This window comes from Ranitomeya imitator, chromosome 3 (assembly GCF_032444005.1).
Source record: "Ranitomeya imitator isolate aRanImi1 chromosome 3, aRanImi1.pri, whole genome shotgun sequence".
NCBI lineage: Eukaryota > Metazoa > Chordata > Amphibia > Anura > Dendrobatidae > Ranitomeya > Ranitomeya imitator.
In genome coordinates, this window is record NC_091284.1 from 379,604,660 (window position 1) to 379,621,812 (window position 17,153).

The 17,153-nt window shown below is 43.2% G+C and overlaps 1 protein-coding gene across 1 annotated transcript in view; it reads left to right on the forward strand.

Moving 5' to 3' along the window:
- The window catches only part of MYOM3 (myomesin 3), a 252,275-nt gene that overhangs the window by 178,621 nt on the left and 56,501 nt on the right, over positions 1-17,153 (forward strand). Inside the window, exons 18-25 of the mRNA XM_069756945.1 lie at positions 2,698-2,885; positions 2,965-3,091; positions 4,247-4,425; positions 4,806-4,920; positions 5,390-5,546; positions 6,965-7,071; positions 9,082-9,126; positions 15,865-16,001. Coding sequence (XP_069613046.1) covers positions 2,698-2,885; positions 2,965-3,091; positions 4,247-4,425; positions 4,806-4,920; positions 5,390-5,546; positions 6,965-7,071; positions 9,082-9,126; positions 15,865-16,001 — 1,055 coding nt within the window. The remainder of the gene's footprint in view (positions 1-2,697; positions 2,886-2,964; positions 3,092-4,246; positions 4,426-4,805; positions 4,921-5,389; positions 5,547-6,964; positions 7,072-9,081; positions 9,127-15,864; positions 16,002-17,153) is intronic.

A 17,153-nucleotide genomic window follows, 5' to 3' on the forward strand; every position in this document is an offset into this window, starting at 1 on the left:
TTCCTCCCTAGTTAACGTGTGCGCAAAACAATCTTACCTTGCGCACGCGCAGTATGCTTTGCCCAACTGCGGGCAAACAAGAAAACCATTAGTGCGCATGCGCCGTTGCACTATGTCCCGGAAGTATTTTGCTGTGTTCCAGGATATAGTGCGCCGGCGCATGTGCACTAATGGTTTTCAGCTTCGCCCACAGTTGGGCAAAGCATACTGCGCGTGCGCAAGGCATGATTGCTTTGCGCACGCGTTAACTAGGGAGGAAAGCGAATCAACGGCAAGTCAATTTCGTGACCTGCGTGCAGCCAGCGGGAAAAAAAAGGGGTTAATAAAAGACCCGAAAACACCACCCATATGACCCAAAAAAGGACCCGCCAAATTCAGGTGACAGGTTCCCTTTAGCAAGTTTAATCCAAGACCACTCAGTGTGGAAAAATATACGGATATATGAACATCCCAATATAAAGGGTCTGATTTCTATCTGTGAAAAACACCGATAGAACTCACACTCGAAAAATTGACATATAAATCGTCACTCAGGGAGAAAGCTGCCAATCAGCATGAAAAATAGGACTCGGGGCCATTGCCCCTACAAACCTTGTGATGTATGCTTTAACCCCTTCACGACACATGATGCACATTTACGTGATATCATGTCCCTGATTTTGGTGCAGGCTGAATAAATGACAAAAAAATGTGAAATGTAACTTTTTTTTGCAATTTTAATGCACTTGGAATTTTTTTCCTGCTTTTCAGTGGATCACATCCTAAAATGAATGGTGTCATTCAGAACTACAACTCGTATCGCACAAAACAAGTCCTCATGTGGACGGAAAAATAAAAATGTACGGCTTTTGGAAGAAGGGTAGGGAAAAATGAAAAAAATGGAAAATTGCAGGGAGGTGAAGGGGTTGAAGGCAAGCCAAGTCAAAACTTTGGACACACCTGTTCATGCAATGATTTTTAGGTTTTTATTGTTCTTATTGGAATGTCCACATTGTAGATTCAGACTGAAGGCAGCAAAATTTTGGAAACAAGCAGTAAAGATACAAGCGTAAAACAAAACAGAATATGTGTTAAACTTTTTATTCCTTTTAGGCTGTGTGCCCACGTTGCATTTTTTATGCATTTCTACCGCGTTTTTTGCCGCAGCGGAAAGCTTAAAAAACGCTTAAAAACGCATTCCATGCAATCCTATGGGATCCCGCAGTTGCTGTGCCCATGCTGCGGATTTTCCCACTGCGGAATCGCATAGCGGTAAAATCTGCAGCATGTTTATTATTTCTGTGGAATCGTGGCGATTCTGACACCATAGGATTGCATTGAAACAGTCACTTTACGCATGTGGCTATGCCCACCATACGTAAAGTGAGCGCTTCATGTGCTGATGCTACCCAGGGTCTGGAGGAGAGGAGATTCTCCCCCAGGCCCTAGGTACAATATCCCTGTAAAAAAAAAAAAGAATTAAAATACAAAATAGGGATATACTTACCTTCTGATGGTCCCCGGAGTCCTCCTGGCTCTCAGTGGTGCACGCGGCGGCTTCCGTTCCCAGGGATGCATTGCGAGAAGGACCTGAGATGATATCGCGGTCACGCGACCGTGACGTCACAAAGGTCCTTTGCGCAAAGCACCCCTGAAAAAGGAACTTACCGGGAGCTCCGCTGAGGAGCTCGAGGGCCGTCGGAAGGTGAGAATAACCATATTTTTATTTTTTTTAAATTATTTTTAACATTCTATCTTTTACTATTGATGCTGCATAAGTAAAAGGTTGGTCACACTTGTCAAGCACGATGCTTCAAATCGCTTGTAAAGTGCAAGCATTCTGCAAGCTAAAAACGCTAAAAACGGACATTTTCGCAGCATTTCTGCAACGTGGGCACATAGCTTTACACTGATGATAGCTTGAAAGTCTCTGGCTTTGTCTCAAGCAGCTTCATCAGGTAGTTAGTTTCCTGGAATGGCATTCCAAAAGTCTTGATGGATCTCCCAGAGATGCGGAGCACTTGTTGGCTACTTTGCCTTTACTCTGCGGTCAAACTCATCAGAACAAAAGGAGTATACTTTGAGGAATCTAAGGTTTAACACATATTGTGATTTGCTTCATGCATGTTCCCTTAGTCCTTGTTTCCATATATATTCCTTTGTGGTTTTGCTAACTTCTTTCTGACTCTATAAAGTGCACATTCCAATAAGAACAAGGGAAACCATTGCAAAGGCGATGTCTCAAAACGTTTTACTGGTACTGTATATGACAGGCCTTCTATGCTACCTTATCAAATGGCAGAAAAAGAGAATGGAGATACTGAAGTTGGAGAAACCGTACTTCATTTTGAACTATTTTTATTTACAAACCTTTTTATTTTTAAGAAAAGGCATGTGAGTCCTACTAGCTCCACCACTTATTAATGATTGATAACCTTTCCTGTATGAGACTGTATAAAAGGAGATCTTCCAGCAGGCAGGGAGAAACAGGACTGCTTTGCTTTTTCTATGAGTCCTGGCATCATTAAGACAGTACATAGCTACATAAAAATGCAAAATCAGATCATAGAAATGATGCACAATGGAGCTCAGCATTTGCCATATGATCATATACTGCCCACAGATAAGGAGTTCTGATAAATATGTTTTGAGTTGAGTAGCTCATTTAATAATTACAATTTGTAAACCTACTACCCTAAACCTATAATAACTTCATAGACTGTCCATCGGCTCCCTATGATTTTACCCTCTTGAGCTGCGGAAAAGATGAAATGACAATAAGTTGGAATGCTCCAAAATTCACAGCAGGGAGAGACGTTCTGGGATATTTTCTTGATCTGCATGATTCTGAGGATGTTTCTTGGAAAGACGTCAATAATCAACCAATTCAAAATACTATGTTTAAGGTACCATTTATTGTCTGTACAGTATGTGTGACCTATTTTACACCTTTGTGTTATTATAATATATGTATTTTCACACAAGGTAACAGGTCTCACTGAAGGACATTTCTATGAGTTCCGTGCCAGAGCTCTGAATTCAGCGGGTGTTGGAAAGTTGTCTGAGCCAAGTGACCTTTTTAAGTGTGAGGAATCGACAATGCCTGAGCCAGGTAATACTATAGAGAACAAACTGAATCTTTGTGCTTTACTTATAGTCACTTATACAATGAAATTGAGTTTCCTCTCATTCAAGATCGGTGAGTCAGTGTCCAGGTCCCAGTGTACTGTTAGGTGTGGGGTGCATCACACTCAGTTGTAGGCCACAGGCCCTCTGTCTCCAGGCCTCCATCTTCAGGAGCTGCAGTACACAATTCAGGGGACGCCAAGTTTATTGCAACAAGCAAACGTTTACTATTCAGTTCTAGTTCTTCAAGCTGTAACATGTGGGACGGGGCACAGCACTTCCGTACTTCTTTAGCACAACACATCTTCAGCCCCACCTACCATTCATTTCTTCTTGAGCATCCCTTCACCCACTGGCCCTGTTAGCCCCAGGGATGTCCCTTCCCGTTTGGCAATGCAACCATGATCCTTTGGTTCCAGGCATGACAGAAGAATCCGTTCAGAATTCCAGTATAGCGTCCCACTGCCTCGAATGGTTGACACATGCTGGCCCTAGCAGCCCACTGAACTCGAATTTGGACTTATTACTGCACTTCCCTATCTCCCTTACTACCAGGAAGTGCACCCTTTTACCAACACACTGGTCCCCACCCACTGGGCTGGGTTCTATCCATTGACTATATCCTATCATATAGACTAAACCTATTGTCCTTATCTTATGTCATATACCATTGCTAAGCCACTTAACTATATTAACAGTATTATACTATCCCAAGTTTATCTTTGTGCTTGCTCTGCACTATGTATTACTCACATTGTATATTAACACTTTACACTACTTACACACTGTAGATTACCATAAGACAATGTAGAAGACGCACATCACTATTCACATTACATGAAAATCCGCATGACACTATAGACATAGTGCAATTGTTGTCTTCAGGGTTAGAAACACAGCAGAACAGTCCATCAGTCTTACAGTAGTATGCAGAAAGGGGAACCCCTTCCTTGGAATCAGGGGCATAGTTAAAGTAGCATTCACAACTGGGCTCCTGTCTGAGGCTCCAAAGACCATATAGAAGCAAATCGGTATCATAAATGGCATGTAGTAGATGATGGATTTGTTGCATATTTTCAATAGTGGCCCTAGAGCTTCAAGTTACTCCCCTACTTGGAAAACTTGCGTGTTTCTATTTAAGGTCCACCTTATGATGTGAGATGCCGAGAAGTGAGAGATAACACCTTGATGCTCCATTGGACAAGCCCCATATATACAGGCAGCAGCTCCGTCACTGGATACTTAGTAGAGGCCTCTGAAGAAGGTTCTGGAGACTGGAAGAAGATTAATGAGGATCCCATACCAGACACGCATATGAGGGTACAATTTGTATTAATGAAGTTCATTTTAGTAGTGTTTAACAGTCAATGACTTTTGAGCACTGCATCAAAGTTTACATACAGTACAGTATAGAATTAATCTTCTTCAAAAAGTCGAACAGCTTATTAATGCTATTGTGCTTTTTAGAAAGTGTCTGACAACAAGTTTGTTGACTGATTCCAGGGACAACACTGAGAATTAAGACAGTAGTTCTAGATTATATTTAAGATTGTTACACTGGACCACTGCAATATCAGTAATAAAATATGCTTATAAAGTAACTCCGCTTTTTCTATTCTGTATGTTATGTCCATAAACTGTAAAATGGTACAGAAATAAAATCAATAAGAAGTATATGTGACTTCAGGTTTCTTTTTTAGATCTCTGGTTTGGAAACAGATAAAAGTTACCAGTTCCGTGTTGTTGCGGTTAACACATCTGGTCCTGGCACTGCATCCACACCTTGCGGTCCTGTAGTTCCTGTAACCAAGCCAGGTTTGGAAGGTTTTGTGGAAGTCAATGTACTGCCCCATTGAAAATAAGAACACATAGTGGGCCCTTTAATTATTTGCACACTATCACTATTCAGCAGTCTGCAGTCACTCCATGTGTTTTTTTTTTCTCAGCCCAGAAAAACCCTTAATTAGCTAAATATGTAGTTATTTAGTTATTAGAAAGGCAAAAATGTTCTTACTGGTGGTGTTCTAGGGTAGTAAAAACTATGGAGTATTTATACTTTTAATTATTCTAAATAGAGCTAATTATTGTATTATGTTTTCAAAGGAACTTGAGCTTGATTTTCTCCTATTGGGCTCTCTGTATTCCTTTACACAGCCACAAAGTAAAATGATATTTCATCAGTCAGCTCAACACCTTTATTTGACCAGGACCAATATACCTATGCCATTATCTGATGATGGCATTGGCTCACTATATTGCTTTCAAATGTTTTTGAAACCTCCAGGCACAAATGAAATTGAAGTTGACGTCGATGATGAAGGATTTATATACCTTTCCTTTGAGAATCCAGAGCCAGTTGATTCCCCAGAGTTTGACTGGTCTAAAGACTACAAGGGGGCTCCAGATCCAGAGAGAACAGACATTTCCACAGAAGGAAACAAGTAAATAGCTATTTAATTCCATGGTGCTGTACATGAGAAAAGGGGTTACATACAGGGTTATAGATATCGTTAACAGTAAACAAATTTACAATGACAGACTGGTATAGAGGGGAGAGAACCCAGTTCTTGCGGACTTACATTCTACGGGATAATGGGGAAGAGACAGGAGGTTGGGGGTGCTGCAGCACTGGTGTTGGTAAGGCGACAGCTCTGGTGGTTAGTAGGAAGCTCAGGTGGTTGGTGAGGCGGCAGCTTGGGTGGTTGGTGAGGAGGCAGAATGGTTATTGCAGGCTGTAGGCTTTTCTGAAGAGATGGGTTTTCAGGTTCCGTCTGAAGGATCCGAGGGTGGTGGATAATCGGACGTGTTGAGGCGTGGAATTCCAGAGGATGGGGGATATTCAGGAGAAATCTTGGAGGCGATTGTGTGAGGAACGAATAAGTGTGGAGGAGACTAGGAGGTCTTGGGAGGATTGACAATTACGTGAGGGAAGATAGTGGGAGATTAGTTCAGAGATATAGGGAGGGGACAGGTTGTGGATGGTTTTGTAGATCCGTGTTAGTAGTTTGAACTGGATTCATTGGGGAATTGGGAGCCAGTGGAGGGATTTTGAGAGGGAAGAAGCAGGGGAATAGTGAGGAGAGAGGTGGATTAGCCGAGCAGCAAAGTTGAGGACAGACTGGAGTGGTGCAAGGGAGTTAGCGGGGAGGCCACAGAGGAGAGTGTTGCAGTAATCGAGGCGGGAGATGATGAGGGCATGTACAAGAGGTTTAGTAGTTTGTGGGCTGAGGAAGGGACGGATTCTGGCAATATTTTTGAGTTTGAGACGACAGGATGTGGCAAGAGTTTGGACGTGTGGTTTGATGGACAGGGCAGAGTCGAGAGTTACACCGAGGCAGCGGATTTCACGTGTGGAAGAGAGCATGATGCCATTTACCATAATAAAAAGATCAGGTAGGGGGGATACGCGAGATGGGGGAAAGATGATGAGTTCTGGTTTTGTCTACATTGAGTTTTAGGAAGTGAGAGTTGAAGAAGGAGGATGTGGCTGACAGATATTCCGGGATTCTGGACAGCAGAGAGGCGACATCTGAGCCAGAGATGTAGATCTGAGAGTCGTCCGCATATATGTGGTACTGGAAGCCATGGGACTTTGAGTTGCCCTAGGCCAAGGGTATAGATGGAAAAAAGTAGGGGCCCTAGGACAGAGCCTTGAGGGACTCCAACAGAAAGAGGGCAGGGTGAGGAGGTAGTGCGGGAGAGGGAAACGCTAAATGTGCGGTCGGAAAGGTATGAGGCAATCCAGGACAGGGCAAGGCACTTGATGTCAAGGGAAGAAAGAATCTGTAGCAGTAGGCAGTGGTCGACTATAATGCAATGTTTGAGGAACGATGGTTCTAATGATGTTCTTCTTTGAAAGGTCCAAATTAATTCTGAAAAATCCATCTGACGAAGATGTAGGCACCTATTCTGTGGAAGTTCCCAACACTAATGGAGTATCTGCTAGTCACACATTAACAAAGGAGGGTAGGAAACTTTTTTCATGACATTCAACTAATGCTAAAGTTTGCCAACTGATGCCTCCACCAACCTCTGTAGCATGTTTATTCTACAAAAATCAAGATGTTTGCCAATTTAAAAACTCCTATTGGGGCAAAGATTTTGTAGGGAACCTGTTACGTCAAAAAACGCTATTAACCTGCAGATATGGGGTTAATCTGACTGTATCAAAATAAAAAAGGGGAGAAGCCAATGCTGCTTATGGTCAGAACGCAATACATAAAGTGCACATGCACAAATTGATTTCTAACTGCATTTCAAAATGAGACATTTAGCAAACAATTGATCAATTCTTTGAGCCATCCCGCCACGGCATTCTCATAATGGGGCAGTCCTACTCTACGTTTTTTATATTCGCTGTGCCATTACGGCTTCCTAAATGTATTAAAAGCAAGACCACATTGAATGCAAACTGTACCTGAAGCTTTTCTGAATTACTCCCATGGCGCCAGAAAGGGCAAGTACAGATAAAGGTTGACCAGGTCTGGACATAGACATTTCAGGTACAACCTCCACATTGCCTAACCAGCACCACAGATGAAGAGTGAGACAGGCTTGGACACAGGTGCACAATCAAACAGAGCCTAGGGCCGGGCAGGGCTGCTGTATGTGTGTACAGCAGCCTAGGTCAATCACAAAAAAACACAGAAAGAATGGCGTACATAACCCAGCGCGCATGGCAACAGTGGTGGTCAACCACAAACCAATATCAAAATGAAAAAGGGGATAAGCCAGCGCTGCTTATGGTCAGAATGCAATACATAAAGTGCACATGCACATATTAATTTCTAACTGTATATCAAAATGAGACATTTAGCAAACAATTGATCAATTCTTTGAGCCACCCCACCACACCAAGGCATTCTTATAATGGGACAGTCCTTCTCTACGATTTTTATATTCGCTGTGCCATTGGTCTTGCTTTTAACACATTTAGGAGGCCGTAATGACACGCGAATATAAAAAACGTAGCATAGGACTGCCCCATTATGAGAATGCCTTGGCGTGGTGGGGTGGCTCAAAGAATTGATCAATTGTTTGCTAAATGTCTCATTTTGAAATACAGTTAGAAATCAATATGTGCATGTGCACTTTATGTATTGCGTTCTGACCATAAGCAGCGTTGGCTTCTCCCCTCTTTTATTTTAATTCTGAACCTGCCCGGCATCGGCACTTGGACTCCCACTGCTGGGAGGAAATTAACTTTATTCCTCCCGGTAACATTCGGGTTTCAGTCATGGGGGCTGAGTCAGCGCAGTTTCAGTCACTGCTCTATGTGTAGAGAGCGACAGCTATAATGGCGCCCCCGCACTGACCGAATGACAGCAGCTCAGCATTAAGGCTGACTGTCAGTCAGTGCCGAGGGCGTGGCTACAGCCGTCACTCTCTATACACAGAGCGGTGACTGAAACTGCACCGGTGCCGCCACACCATGACTGAAACCCGAACGTTATCGGGAGGAATAAAGTTCATTTTCTCCCAGCAGCAGGAGTCTTAGTGCTGATGCCGTGCAGGTTCAGAACTCTATTAACCTGCAGATTAACCCTATATCTGCAGGTCAATAGCATTTTTTCACGTGACCGGTTCCAATAACCAGACTGTTGTTTTCAAACATATCCCTGACAGTGAAGTAATGGTGAAATCTGGTTATTAAAATTGTGGAATATCTATGAATACGGTATAGTGAGATGAGTCAAATCTGTTACCGGGAAAGAACTTAGTGAAGATAGAAATAAGAGATGCAGCTCGGGAGTTTGACCTTGGAGTCATTTGCAATGAATTGATACAGTTATACATACATCATAGTAAAATAAATGTATGTATTGGGGAATAATATCAATAAAGATATTTAAGATAAAGGGGCTTATTATATCTAAATATATATGATGATATAAAGAATTATAAATGGCAATGCATGTCACAAATCATTATGGAAAATTCATTTTATTTTTTATTTTTGGTTTTCTAACTTTTTAGAGTTAGCAGATTTGATCCAAAAAAGCCATGATGTGCAACACCCGTGTAAGTATAAAGTCAAACAATATGTACAACACAACATATTCAGCATATCTCCGAAATCTCCATTCATTTTCTATATTTTTTCCTTAAAGAGGTATTCCCATATCCAAGATCCTATCCCAATATGTAGTGCGTATAATACCCCATGTACAGTCTCTGGACACTTACTGTCATTTACGCCAGAAATTGTCATAAATTATAGTCGATAAAATGTTGTCATAGATGCCATCAATTTAATAACAAAGAAAACCAGGAAGAAAACAATTGGGAAGTAAAAAGAAGGAACACCGGGAAGTAAAGGAAGGAAAAAAACAAATAGGAGAGGAATAGGATATGCACACAGACAATTCACCAAGCAACAGTCTTTAGAACAACAATCCAAATGCCTCCTCAACAAACAGCTCCAACTCCACACTAGCCAGTATAAAACTAAGGGCTGAGCCAGACGGCCGTATAACTTGTGTGATAATCGCATAGCACTGCACGCACTGGCCTTGCACCTCTCCTGACCTGAGCAAGACAGTATGATGTATTTCTATGCAGCTGTCAAGCTCAGGTCAGGAGAGCCAACAGCCAGTACGAGGTTTACTGTGCGATTCTCGCACGAGAAATATGGCAGTCTGTCTCTGCCTGAGGTGCGTATATATAGCAGAGGGGAGTGGCCAACCCTGAACAGCTGAGATCATCAAAGCAGGAAAGTTTCAGAGACTCTCAAGTGAACATAATTAACCCCTCTACTGCTTGCAGAAACCTGCACCAGTTAATATGAGAGTGAAGTGCTTCTATTTAGTGCAGGAGTATGCAGAATCTGACACCGTGGTCTTCTTGCCCCTCTCTGTAGCAGTAAACTAGTGGCAGTAAACTTGTGGGTATGTTGGAGGTCTCACCAGTCACCACTCCTGCTAATACACAACCCCTTTTTTCAAAAGTGGCAAGAAGGTTAAAAACTTGCAGATTTTTGTGCAAAGCATATGTGCCTCAAAGTTGGTGAAGTTTTGCATTAAAAAATAGCACAAGTCATTTATTATTATTCTTCAATTTTTACAGTGTGGCAGATAAAAGTTATTATAATGGGATGAACTTGATCTGAAACAATGTTTTCGTAGCTCTAATTGTCAAAGTAAAATTCACATAACTGCCCAGAACCAAGATTTCCTAGCAGTATATTCTCCAGAATATACAATGTCTTTGTCAGCTTGCCTTCTTCCTATGATACATCGTGGTGCTATCTTTTCTCCGGGAAGCATAACAACCAACCATCCATATGATGTGAAAAAAAATGTGAGTCATCAGATCAGGCCATCTTCTTCCATTGCTCCATGATCCTGGTCTGATGCTCATGTGCCCACTGCTTGCAACCTACTTAGTGGACAGGTGTTATGACAGGTGTTAAGCCCCCCACATATATTGACTGTGAGTAAAGATGAAAGTCACAAACGCAGAAATGAAACAGGTTCAGCAAAGGGAGGCCAGACTAACTAAATAGACAGAGGATAGGAAAGGTAACTTTGCGATCAGCACAAAAACCTACAAAGACCACGCAGAGTGTGCAAAAAAAGACCTCCGCACCGACTCACGGTGCGGAGGGGCCACTCTGCATCCCAGAGCTTCCAGCTAGCAAGACAAAATCATGAAAACCAGCTGGACAAGAAAACAGAGAACAAAATAAGACTATAAGGAACTTAGCTTCTGCAGGAGAAGGCAGGTCACCAGATAGATCCAGGAGCGAACTGAACGAATGCAAAAACATTGACAGCTGGCCTAGAGTAACGATCTGAGAGGAGTTAAATAGAACAGCCAACCAAAGGATAAACCACGTCACCTGTGTAAGGAACCTCAGAAGCCGCAGCTTCACTCCACCAGAGGGAGCCCATAGACGGAACTCGCCGAAGTACCATTCACGACCACAGGAGGGAGCTTGACAACAGAATTCACAACAGTACCCCCCCCTTGAGGAGGGGTCACCGAACCCTCACCAGAGCCCCCAGGCCGACCAGGATGAACCAAATGAAAGACACGAACAAGATCGGCAGCATGAACATCAGAGGCAAAAACCCAGGAATTATCTTCCTGACCATAACCCTTCCACTTGACCAGGTACTGGAGTTTCCGTCTCGAAACACGAGAATCCAAAATCTTCTCCACCACATACTCCAACTCCCCCTTGACCAACACCGGGGCAGGAGGATCAACGGAGGGAACCATAGGCGCCACGTATCTCCGCAACAACGACCTATGGAACACATTATGGATGGCAAAAGAAGCTGGAAGGTCCAAACGAAATGACACAGGATTAAGAACCTCAGAAATCTTATATGGCCCAATGAACCGAGGCTTAAACTTAGGAGAGGAAACCTTCATAGGAACGTGATGGGATGACAACCAAACCAAATCCCCAACACGAAGTCGGGGACCAACACAACGCCGGCGGTTAGCAAAACGTTGAGCCTTCTCCTGGGACAATGTCAAATTATCCACCACATGAGTCCAAATCTGCTGCAACCTGTCCACCACCGCATCCACACCAGGACAGTCCGAAGGCTCAACCTGCCCTGAAGAGAAACGAGGATGGAAACCAGAATTACAGAAAAACGGAGAAACTAAAGTAGCCGAGCTGGCCCGATTATTAAGGGCGAACTCAGCCAAAGGCAAGAAGGACACCCAATCATCCTGATCAGCAGAGACAAAGCATCTCAGATATGTCTCCAAAGTCTGATTAGTTTGTTCGGTTTGGCCATTAGTCTGAGGATGGAAAGCCGAAGAAAAAGACAAATCAATGCCCATCTTAGCGCAAAAGGACCGCCAAAACCTCGAAACAAACTGGGAACCCCTGTCCGAGACGATGTTCTCTGGAATGCCATGCAAACGAACCACATGCTGGAAAAACAATGGCACCAAATCAGAGGAGGAAGGCAATTTAGGTAAGGGTACCAAATGGACCATCTTAGAGAAGCGATCACAAACCACCCAAATGACCGACATCCTTTGAGAAACAGGGAGATCAGAAATAAAATCCATGGAAATATGCGTCCAGGGCCTCTTCAGGATCGGCAAGGGCAAAAGCAACCCACTGGCACGAGAACAGAGAGGCTTAGCCTGAGCACAAGTCCCACAGGACTGCACAAAAGAACGCACATCCCATGACAAAGAAGGTCACCAAAAGGATCTAGCCACCAAATCTCTGGTACCAAAGATTCCAGGATGACCAGCCAACACTGAACATTGAATCTCAGAGATAACTCTACTAGTCCATCTATCAGGGACAAACAGTTTCTCCGTAGGACAACGGTCCGGTCTATCAGCCTGAAACTTTTGCAGCACACGCCGCAAATCAGGGGAAATGGCAGACAAAATTACCCCTTCTTTAAGAATACCCGTCGGCTCCGGAACACCCGGAGAGTCAGGCACAAAACTCCTTGACAGGGCGTCAGCCTTCACATTCTTACGTCCCGGAAGGTATGAAACCACAAAATCAAAACGGGAGAAAAAGAGCGACCATCGAGCCTGTCTAGGATTCAACCATTTGGCAGACTCGAGATAAGTTAAATTCTTGTGATCAGTCAAGACCGCCACGCGATGTTTAGCTCCTTCAAGCCAATGTCGCCACTCCTCGAATGCCCATTTCATGGCCAACAACTCCCGATTGCCCACATCATAATTGCGCTCAGCAGGCGAGAATTTTCTAGAAAAGAAGGCACAGGGTTTCATCACCGAGCCATCAGAACTTCTTTGCGACAACACAGCCCCTGCTCCAATTTCAGAAGCATCAACCTCAACCTGAAAAGGGAGCGAAACATCTGGCTGGCACAACACAGGGGCAGAAGCAAAACGTCGCTTCAACTCCTGAAAAGCCTCTACAGCCGCAGAAGACCAATTGACCATGTGCATGGCTCCTGCACATCAGGAGGATATTCGCTTTTTGGTCTTGCATAATCTGCATGATGTGGTCGTTTTGGGGTTGCCATGGCTACAGGTCCATAATCCAGTGTTGGATTGGAAATCTATGTCGGTGTCCAGCGGGGGTTGTCAGGGGGTACATGGTGATGTTCCATTGCTGTCAATTTCGCCTTCCACTCCTGAAGTCCCTGAGTTTTTATCAGATTACCAGGATGTATTTGAAGAGCCCAAATCCGGTGCCCTACCTCCTCATAGGGATTGCGACTGTGCTATTAATTTGATTCCTGGTAGTAAGTTTCCTAAGGGCCGTCTGTTTAATTTATCTGTGCCAGAGCACGCCGCTATGCGGAGTTATATAAAGGAATCCTTGGAGAAGGGTCATATTCGTCCGTCGTCATCACCGTTGGGAGCAGGGTTCTTTTTTGTGGCCAAGAAGGATGGCTCTTTGAGACCTTGTATTGATTACCGCCTTCTTAATAAGATCACAGTCAAATTTCAGTATCCTTTGCCGCTGCTGTCTGATTTATTTGCTCGGATTAAGGGGGCTAGTTGGTTCACCAAGATAGATCTGCGTGGTGCGTATAATCTTGTGCGAATTAAACAGGGTGATGAATGGAAAACGGCATTTAATACGCCCGAGGGCCATTTTGAGTACCTGGTTATGCCATTCGGGCTTTCTAATGCTCCATCTGTGTTTCAGTCCTTTATGCATGACATCTTCCGAGAGTACCTGGATAGATTCATGATTGTATATTTGGATGCCATTTTGGTCTTTTCGGATGATTAGGAGTCTCATGTGAAGCAGGTCAGAATGGTGTTCCAGGTCCTTCGTGCAAATTCCTTGTTTGTGAAGGGGTCAAAGTGTCTCTTTGGAGTTCAGAAGGTTTCATTTTTGGGTTTCATTTTTTCCCCTTCTACTATCGAGATGGACCCTGTTAAAGTTCAGGCCATTTACGATTGGACTCAGCCGACATCTGTGAAGAGCTTGCAGAAGTTTCTGGGCTTTGCTAATTTTTATCGTCGCTTCATCGCTAATTTTTCCAGTATTGCTAAACCGTTGACTGATTTGACCAAGAAAGGTGCTGACCACTTTCTAAACCTCTGACAGTACACCTCCGCTTCATCCTGACCCTGACACAAAGCCAGCAAGATTTTCTCTGCCTGATCCACTGAATTTGGTTCATCATAAAGCAATCCAAGCGCCAGAAAAAACGCATCAACATCACGCAATGCCGGATCTCCTGGTGCAAGGGAAAATGCCCAGTCTTGAGGGTCACCACGTAACAAAGAAATAATGATTTTTACTTGTTGAGCGGGGTCACCAGAGGAGCGGGGTTTGAAAGCTAGAAACAGTTTACAATTATTTTTGAAATTCAAGAACCTAGATCTATCCCCAGAAAATAAGTCAGGAATATGAATTCTAGGCTCTAACATAGGATTCTGAACCACAAAATCTTGAATGTTTTGTACTCTTGCAGTGAGATGATCCACACAAGAGGACAAACCTTGAATGTCCATAACTACACCTGTGTCCTGAACCACCCAAAGGTCTAGGGGATAAGAAAGACAATACACAGTGCAAAGAAAAAAAAATGGTCTCAGAAGTTCTCTTATTCCTCTATTGAGATGCATTAATACTTAAGGGCCAGCTGTACTGTTATGACCTGGTGGTTAGGAGCACCCGGAATGACCTGATAGTTAAACCACATACAGGACGAACTCTGGGATGTGGGAACTCTGCTGACCGCAAGCCCTAATCCTATCACACACACTAGAAATAGCCATGGAGCGGTCCTGACCAGACCTAGGCGCCTCGTCACAGCATAAGGGCTATCTAGCCCTAGAGAAGGAAAATAAAGCCTACCTTGCCTCAGAGAAATTCCCCAAAGGCAAAGGAAGCCCTCCACATATATTGACTGTGAGTAAAGATGAAAGTCACAAACGCAGAAATGAAACAGGTTCAGCAAAGGGAGGCCAGACTAACTAAATAGACAGAGGATAGGAAAGGTAACTTTGCGATCAGCACAAAAACCTACAAAGACCACGCAGAGTGTGCAAAAAAAGACCTCCGCACCGACTCACGGTGCGGAGGGGCCACTCTGCATCCCAGAGCTTCCAGCTAGCAAGACAAAATCATGAAAACCAGCTGGACAAGAAAACGGAGAACAAAATAAGACTATAAGGAACTTAGCTTCTGCAGGAGAAGGCAGGTCACCAGAGAGATCCAGGAGCGAACTGAACGAATGCAAAAACATTGACAGCTGGCCTAGAGTAACGATCTGAGAGGAGTTAAATAGAACAGCCAACCAAAGGATAAACCACGTCACCTGTGTAAGGAACCTCAGAAGCCGCAGCTTCACTCATAGCCACCAGAGGGAGCCCATAGACGGAACTCGCCGAAGTACCATTCACGACCACAGGAGGGAGCTTGACAACAGAATTCACAACAGACAGGGTTCAGCATAGGCACTTTAGCTAGTTTTTGGCTAGCCAGTCCCAAATTCAGCAAGCTCGCCTTTCTATCATAACCAGCATTAAATTTATGCTACAGCAGCTCCTCCATCAGATTGGACCAGACAGGTTAGACTTAGCTCCCCACGTGCATCAGTCTTGGGCATCCATGGGAGCAGTTCACTGACTATTTGACACATCAGCTTCTAGTACTGATTGTTCACTTGTTCCTTAATATATCTAACTCTTTGTCAGATGACATTATTGTAACAATGTAATCAAAGTTATTCACTTTACTTATCAGTGGTGCTAATATGATGGCTGACCTATGTATATAGCATCGAATACGAAATTTCATGGCATAACATGATATATCATGGTTAATATTTCTAGTGATACAAAAAATATCAGGATGGAATGCGGAAGTGCTGGAGAATGGGGATGTGCGGCTCTGGTTAGAAGTGGAAAAACTGTCCTCTGCTGCAGAATTAGAAATGATTCTTAATGACAAAGTGATTGACAGTACGGCGGTATGTTTTTTTTTAACCTAGACTTATGTCTATGTATAGTCCATGATGATTTTTTGCTGCTCTACCAATGCTTATTTCACCTTTATTTTTGTTCTAAGTCCATAGACCACATTTCCACAACCTTGGCATTAAAACAAGATGATATTTTCATGCATGCCTGTCACAGTCTACATATATTAGCAGCCATAAAGCAAACATAGTACAGTCTTCATAACTCACATTTTACCTTTTGTACCACCCACATAATAGCCAACAATTCCCACATAAAAACAAAACATAATTCCACTGATGGCAACATGATAGAAAAAACAGTGACTACATAATAGCAGATGCTTTATACAAGTAACAACCACCACATTGTCAACATAACAACAAATATAGTACCAACAATATAACAGAAGTAACACCTTAATAATGCAGCCACCAAAAGAAAACAGGAATTGTCCCTACAAAATATGGCAGTGCTCACTTATTACCAAAGATATATAGCTAGATTATGTGTCTGACTCCATCTCAGCCATTTCCAGTGTTGCAGACCAATTTGTAAGACAATCATACTTAACATACGAAGGCTACGTTGAATCTAATAGATCTAAACAACCTAGAAAATATATTCTATAAAGTAACTCTGTTCATAAAAGTTGGGAAATTTGAATACGGTTTCCACAGAAAGGCTTTGCCATAGTCACTCCAGTTATCAGGTCCCATAAGAACCTTGGCTTTCACCCCTTAACTCCTGTATATGGATCTGGACTTAAACAGGGGTCTCGGGTTTGGATCCAGAAAGGGATTGCTTGCTGGTGGAAGGGGCTGGCGGAGAAGGGTTATAAGCTGGGTCAAAACCAGAGAAGTTAGAAACCAAGTCAGAATCATCAGGCAAGATGTCAAGCAATCTGAGGTCAGCAACTGAATAGCACAGAGGATCTCCGGTATAGTCGTAGAACTAGGATCAGGTATAATTTATAACTGGCAATTAGAAACATTACAAGGCCCAAATTATGACACAGAGCTGTTGCCCACATCATGGGCATGAAGCAGAATGAGCAAGTACAGACACGGATGTAACATATTCAAGGAACTAAAAACATATTAAAACCTACAAGCCCTGATGCAAACACAATATACTGTATTAAAAAAATGTAAATGCTCTGT